The following is a 7,390-nucleotide window of genomic DNA, read 5'->3' as shown; positions in this document are numbered from 1 at the left end:
TCATTTTCCGAGACTGAAAAACGAGAAAAAATTCCAAGTGAGGTGAAATTGTGAAAAAGAACTGCAATTGTGGCATTATTTTTTGGGAATTGTTTTTATTGTCTATATTTAATGTTAAAAACAACCTCGCAGTATGATTCTGCTCATCAGTACGATGACGGCGATACCCAACATGTCCAGCTTTTTAGATTATTTTAGTAGTGCAAAAAAAAATCTAATGTTTGTAAGTTTGTAAAAAGAATTTTTGGGTTGTGTTGGCATTTTCAAAGACCCTTAACATTTTCATTTTTCTTGCAATGGATGTTCATGACCTCTTACTTTTTTTGCGAGGCGAGATGATCTTTTTATTGCTACCATGGTAGGATAGATATGATATGTTACAAAAAATTTTTGTGGAATTATAGCAACCAAAAAAAATCTCAATTTTGGCTTTCTTTCCTTTTACGGTGTTTACTGATCGGATTAGTTATTTTTATATTTTGATAGATCGGACTTTTCTGAACCCGGCAATACCACATATGTGGATTTATTTTTTTATTTTTTTTTATTTTTTTTATTCTTTTTAAACATCTTTTTTTAATGGGGCAAAAGGGAGGTGATCTGGACTTATGTTTTTTTTTATTTCTTTCATGTTTTTTTAAAACATTTTTTTCACTTTTCACTAAAGCTGCGATCGTTGATCGTTTGTTCTATATACAGCTATACCACAGAATCTCTGTATATAGCAGAAATTATGGGCTTCATTGAAGCCCGGCTATAGACAAGCAGGGGGCTCTTCAACAGACCCCTGGCTGTCATAGCCGATGGTCACGTAGAATGACGGCCCCCATGTTGGCGTGTTATAAATACCTATTTTATATATGACTGAAGCTTTGGTCCAAATTTTGTGATATTTTAGCAGAACATTAAACTTTTTTCTTTTCTAAAAAGTCATAAAACAGGTTTAAAGACAAACATTTTGAGCATTTTGTGCAAAATTCATGAACTGCTTACATTTTTTGTAACAAATTTTGAGAAAAAAAAAAAAACAACTAATACCACAAGGAAGAAAAAGTAAATGATGATACTGAGATACTGATTTGGCTTTTATCCTAAGTCATATTGCAAGACTTCTTAAAGGGTTGATTGTGACTTGTAGGATCACTACTTCCAATAGGTGGCGCTATAGCTTCTTTAGACACTTTTATTTAAGATTTTACAGCACGTTGGCATATCTTAGACCACTCCCCCTTACCATCTAAACCACACCCCTGTGTAGTGCTATGCCTGACGCCCCTGCACCGTTTTCCCTTCTCCCTCCATGCAGGGATGCCGGCTTACTCTCTGCCCCGGCCCTTGGCACAGTCCCCGAAGTGCTCCTGCCTCCTCCCTCCTCTGTGCATGCCGCACTGTGTCTCATCGGTGTGCCTAGGCCGCGCGTGTATTCATTCCCCTGTTCTTAAAGGGGCAGCACGAGTACATGGTAAATACTACCAGCAACTACTGAGATGCATTTAGTTAACCGTGTTCACCTGCAAGGTGTCTTCTAGCCAATAGCTGGGGGACATTTTGTATATAAGGCACCCTCCTCTATTGGGAGCTGCCTGTGCAACCCCTATAGTTTTGTGTCAGGTGATTGGTGTGTATGCAACTGTATGTTGCCAGGTCCCCATCCCTAGTCTGATATAGTATCCCGTATCCTGTGTCCCATTAGTCCGCCATAGCTCGTCCTTGTTTCCTGTGACCTCTTCGGTAGTGTCCGAATCCTGAACTGTGAACCGGTCCCAGTGGCCGCCCTGTCTGCATTGCCTGAACCGGTCCCAGGGGCCGTCCTGTCTGCATTGCCTGAACCGGTACCAGTGGCTGTCCTGTCGGCATTGCCTGAACCAGTCCCAGTGGCCGTCCTGACGGCATTGCCTGAACCGGTCCCAGTGGCCGCCCTGTCTGCACAGTGTGTACCTGTCTCAGTGGCCGTCCTGTCTGGACCTATCTCAGTGACCGTCCGGTCTGCACAGTGAGAACTAGTCCCAAGTGGCTGTCCAGCCCTATTGAGAATCTTAAGAATAATTTCTGCTCTTTGGGTTCAGCAGCTACTGCCAGACATCGCCCTGGAGTGGCACCTGGCAGCTACCTGCCACACAAGTCCGACCTCACCACTAGAGGCTCCAGCGAACACCAAGATAGCTGCTTAGACAAGCCCCTTCAGGGTAAGTCTGGTCTGTGGCACAGTGGGTTCACGAACCACGTGCGCCAACTAAGGAGCGTAGCACCCTGCTTACAATAACCACACTTTCTTGTCCATCATGGTGCAACCAGGGGCTAAAATATTTAATAGAGTTGAGCAAAATGATTTGCAGGACCTTAGTCCGTGACCACTATATCAGAGCCCTCCTACTACCTGCCGGCAGCCTGGGGCACCCCTTCTGATTACTAAGGGTAGTGTGATGTCATGCTTACATAGCGCTGCAGTGATGATGTCACACCACGACTAGTAACCAGAAGAGGCACCAGCAGATAAGAGGATGTTGGTCTGACGGCCATTGAGTACCTTCTTTGACCATCTGATATGGTCATCAGTATTAGATCTGTGGGGGTCCGACATTCATCATGGCCACCGATCAGCTGGTACCCGGCAAGCAATAAGCCAAGGCAGACGTCCATGTGTAGATGGCTGTTTCAGGAGACTTGAAGAGTTTTGTGTAACTGAACATAAGCTGTAACCAAAAAAACCACACGGGGGCAGAAGATGACTCCGGTATTCACACCTTTAATATTTCACATGCAGATATTAGATCAGCTTATCGTCCTGAGTCTCCGGGGGTCCCGGGGTCTCTCGGATGTGCTGGTTTTAGCTGCTTCACTTCATACTGTGCTTGTCAAACAGGTACTCCCCCATGCCATTATTGGGGACCCCGAGGCGCTTCAGGTTGGTGATGTGGTCTCCGATCTTCTTGATGCGCTCCACGTGTTCTTCCAGGTGCTCCTCTTCCAAAAAGTCACAGAGCTGAAAGTAGAAAGTAACTTCTAATGACTCTTACTGATTTACTCAGCACATTATAACAAGACAGGATCTGTTTTTTTACTATTTTTTATTATTTCCAACTTCTGTTTAAATTAAAGGAGTATTTCCAAAGCGTACTTTTTTTAGGGAGAGGGGTAATAACCCTTTAATGCCTGATAGAGGCATGTCCCGCCTCTCCATTCATTTTCTGTGCCCCACAAATGCAGGTGCCCTGGAGCCTTTTATTACCCTGGACCACCTAAGGTGTCCCCGATGACATGCCCTTCCAAAGTTTGCCATTAAAGTATGTCGGTAACATAGTGACAAATCTGCAATAGATGCTCATCCACAAGATGGGTGATAAATGTCCGACTGTTGAGACCCCCACCGATCACAAGAACAGGGGTCCTGATGTCCTATTCCTTCTTCCTTTCCTTAGTGGCATGGTCACATATGCACAAAGTCACTGTATACATTGGCCATGTTGACAATCGTTTATCCGTGGTCAGATCTTTGCCTGGTGTTACAGGTATGTTTACTCACATGGGGGTCTTTCCGGTCAGTGGCCACATTATGCAGTTCCAGCACAGCCTGGTTAACAGTTTTCTCCAAAGCCAGAGCAGTTTGCATGGCATCTAAGGAGCTTCCCCACTCATCCCGTTCAGGTCTCTGGAGAATAAAAATAACAAAAAAAAGTTATATAAAGTCCTAAAAGTTGAAAATAATTAACCAAAACATTCCCAAATTTCCAATATTAGTTTTGCATAATGTCCTTATTTTGGATAGACGATGCGACCAGGATGACCGGTCCAGGAGGCATCTATCTCACCTTGATGTCTTGCAGGACAACACGTCCACCACGCTTATTCTGATATTCCATCAGCTTCTCGGCATGCTCCTTCTCCTCATGGCTCTGCTCCTTGAAGAACTCAGCTACATGGTGAAGGGCGACGTCATCCCGCTCAAAAAAGTGATACTTCCAAAGGAAAAGAAAAAAGGAATTACAGTTACAAAGAAAGGTAAAATATAATTATCACTCATCTGGAGTCAGTGTGTGAAATTCTCCATAAAATCTGCAACAAAATCTGCTTGTAGCATGCTGATTTTCGTGCAGAAACGCAACAGAAAATTCAACCTGAAATTTGCATTCATTTTTGTAGGATAGAAAAAAATGCAGTGTTTTACAGTAGCAGCAAAATTAAAGTTTTCTAAACTTTCACACTTTGCAAGTTTTTGATCAGTTATGAGTAAAATACCCAAGAATTATCATTTCATGCAGTCAGATTAAAGGGAACCTGTCACCTGAATTTGGCGGGACCAGTTTTGGGTCATATGGGCGGGGTTTTTGAGTGTTTGATTCACCCTTTCCTTACCCGCTGGCTGCATGCTGGCCGCAATATTGAATTGAAGTTCATTCTCTGTCCTCCGGAGTACACGCCAGCGCAAGGCAATCTTGCCTTACACAGGCGTGTACTCCGGAGGACAGAGAATGAACTTCAATTCAATATTGCGGCCAGCATGCAGCCAGCGGGTAAGGAAAGGGTGAATCAAACACCCGAAAACCCCGCCCATATGACCCAAAACTGGTCCCGCCAAATTCAGGTGACAGGTTCCCTTTAACAGTAGTGACAGGTCTTCCTTAAATATGGGATTCATTCCAGATATCCATGAAATGGTGTCATAATTGCACCCAAACAAGGCTCTTGTTAATGCAAAAAAACTTTGCCTCCATGTTCCACAGTGCAAAAACTCAGCATTTTTTTCTGCACCAAAATACTTCACTGATTGCTGTGTTTTTTCTGCAGTTTCCTATTGTATTTATTATTTTGGTGCAGATTTGAAGCCAGAGGTTTTGTCCTATATGTCTTACACATTTGTTTTTACAAACGTTTATAAAGAACAATGCATTTCCCCCCCAAAAAAGCAATATGCAGATTGTCTCTTCAGAGAGGAAGAGAACTAGAACTCTAGCCCCACCTACAGGAAGCAGCAATCCTAAATGTCAATATGGACTCTAACGAGCCTTGCAATATGACTAAAAAAGCCAAACCAGAATCTCAATTTGCAGACACGTGTTTCGGGGTGTTTGCCCCTCATCAGCGCAAAGTATAATATCTGATTTGGCTAGGTGAAAGGCTCTGGGCTAGGGTGAGGAGCATGCATGGCTTATAAGTCTCCTCACTCTGACATCCCAGGCTTGGCTTGTCACGCTCCATAAGGAGAAACGATACCCATTAGATACCCCCCCAAAAAAATGCACAGTTCAGCTGCATCTTTAAACGGACAGCGGCCATGAAGTCACATCCACTCTGATTGAACTGTAAAACCTGGCGGATTTTATGCACAAAAAATTTAGAGGAAAAATTGCTCCATTTTTAAAGTGGAAACATGGGCAAAAGGGGTATTCCCTCCATCTTAAAGACATAATGTTCACATAGCCCTAAGGTAGGGATACACTGACTCTTTTTTTTAGGAAGATTTTGGAGAGTTTCTGCTCGAAAGACAGCAAAAAGACTAAAATGCAAACAAAGAAATCGATCACGCTCATTAAGGCAGCACCTAGGTCTTACCATGGACAGGTAGGTGTAGGACAAGTACATTTTGAGGTTGACCACGCGGTTCACCGCCGTCTCGGTGTCATGGCTGAAGTTCTGGCGCACTTGGGAGAGCATCTTCGCGGCTGGTTATTGGATCTTGGTGAAGAAGAACAAGGTGGGATAAGTCTATTGTGCAGATGGTGGCCGGTCGAGCTCCGTTCAATCACTGTTGAAGCAAGAACTTTTCCAGACTGGGAGTTTCCAATCACTACAAGGGTTTTTATAGTGTGCTGAGGCTCGTAAGCTGGAGTCACACCTCACGCTGCAGTGATCAGCTTTATTTCTGCTGAATCACGCGGACATCTGAGCCAAGAACCTGCTAATGTTACAAATGACGGCTCCATCTCGTTATGGAGAATTACTGCAAAGTCATGGAACTCCCCGGATAAGAGGACGTCACATTATACCATGGATCATCTTCTACACCTGTGTCTTCTCTTTCCATCCAATATTTTAAGCCCCCGTGGACCAACTTCTCAGTTACATCTCCTCTATCTCTGAGCTGTCATGAGTACCTCCTGTGGTGTTCCTGGCCCAAACCACCTGGGGGCGATGTTAGTGCTTTTTTCCAACATGAGAGGCCTACAGACACATGCATATAGGCAGGGTGTCTGCACTGACAATAAGAGCCCTCATATTTCGCACCTTTTTTCTCTCTATTTTTTAAGCCTGATTTTATGTACTCCTGAAATTTTTTGGTACCAAATTTTGCAACATTTTAGCATAACGCGTGACTTTTTTGGGGGGAATTTAAAAATTTGCAAAAAAAAAAAAGGTTAAAGATAAAAAAAAGAATTTGGGATTTTGCATCAGATTCATGGATCGCGCGCTGTTTTTGAAGAATTTGGTGCAAAATACATCAATGAATATCACAAGAAGGAAAGAAAAGTGATTTAAAATAAAGCTAATGATAAAACCAAGTGTCAATGCAAATACTCTAGCTTTTTAAATGCACACAAAAAAAATAATCACTAATTTTGATAATAATAAAAGACCAATAAATATTAAAGAAGGCCAAATGCTGCTGGATCAGCCAAAGTGCCACCATCTTTGGCATATTGGGTCCACCCGGCCCTCCCGATTCTTTTTTTTGTTTTGCTGGGGATAAGCCACCTGTCACGCACAGTGTGGGAAGGACTATGGATGTGCAACACAAAGGTGTGGAAAATAGTCGTCTGGCTAATTAAGATGCAATGCTGTGTCTCCACAGAAGGGATGAGGGGAAGCCCAAACACTAGGGAATGGGAGAGTGGAGACCCCTCTGCAGATCTAGTAGCACCTTGCCTCCCCTACTGTCCCTATATTGGTTCCACACTAATCACCGAGCAGGAACGTAAGCCCTGTATATCCCTAGAGCTAGGCCCTGGATAGTGAGGGGGATGAGAACTGGTAAGAACTCTAAACTAAAGACAAAGAGGGAGACAAACAAGGGAGGAGAAACTTAGCTGTAGCAGACTCTAGAGAGAAAACACCAAACATCCTCCAATAGCACTAGAGAGGAAGTAAGCCGACTGCTATAGCTCCAAGCCTTCGCAAGGGAAAAATGTGAATATCACCGACGACTCCATGAAGCAGACTGAGAGTCTATAAACACCCAGGTCCAGGTGTGTCAAATAGAGCCAGAGGGAGGTTGCCGCTGGGTCCAAAAGTCAGAAGGATTAAGAAGGCGTCTACAATGCCAAACGCGGAGACTTTCTGCAGCCAAATGCTGTGTGACACTGGGCTCATCATTGATTAAAGGGGTTGTCCAGTCAGAGCCGCTAGAGCTGTTATTTGCAGCCAGAGCTGCGAAATACAGCTTAGTGCAATATGT

At 43.7% G+C, this 7,390-nt stretch overlaps 1 protein-coding gene across 1 annotated transcript; it reads right to left on the bottom strand.

Moving 5' to 3' along the window:
* Positions 1 to 2,730: 2,730 nt before the first annotated feature.
* LOC143770276 (ferritin, middle subunit-like) lies at positions 2,731 to 5,783 on the bottom strand. The gene is made up of 4 exons (XM_077259744.1): positions 5,551 to 5,783; positions 3,810 to 3,956; positions 3,524 to 3,649; positions 2,731 to 2,983 (listed from the first exon to the last, which is right to left on the bottom strand). Exons 1-4 carry the CDS (start codon positions 5,650 to 5,652, stop codon positions 2,837 to 2,839), a joined length of 522 nt encoding a protein of 173 aa, XP_077115859.1. The 5' UTR covers positions 5,653 to 5,783; the 3' UTR covers positions 2,731 to 2,836.
* Between the last annotated feature and the right edge of the window lie 1,607 nt (positions 5,784 to 7,390).

This window comes from Ranitomeya variabilis, chromosome 4 (genome assembly GCF_051348905.1).
Source record: "Ranitomeya variabilis isolate aRanVar5 chromosome 4, aRanVar5.hap1, whole genome shotgun sequence".
In the NCBI taxonomy this organism is placed as follows: Eukaryota; Metazoa; Chordata; class Amphibia; order Anura; family Dendrobatidae; genus Ranitomeya; species Ranitomeya variabilis.
Note: the sequence above shows the minus strand (reverse complement) of the source record. Positions and strands in the feature narration are given on the sequence as shown.

What these genes read in the sequence shown, in the direction of transcription:
- LOC143770276 (XM_077259744.1), bottom strand. Translation starts at nt 5,652, where the DNA reads ATGCTCTCCCAAGTGCGCCAGAACTTCAGCCATGACACCGAGACGGCG. An exon ending in TTGTCCTGCAAGACATCAAG is followed by an intron (nt 3,650 to 3,809) that starts GTGAGATAGATG and finishes TTTATTCTCCAG; the next exon opens with AGACCTGAACGGGATGAGTG. An exon ending in CTGACCGGAAAGACCCCCAT is followed by an intron (nt 2,984 to 3,523) that starts GTGAGTAAACAT and finishes TTCTACTTTCAG; the next exon opens with CTCTGTGACTTTTTGGAAGA.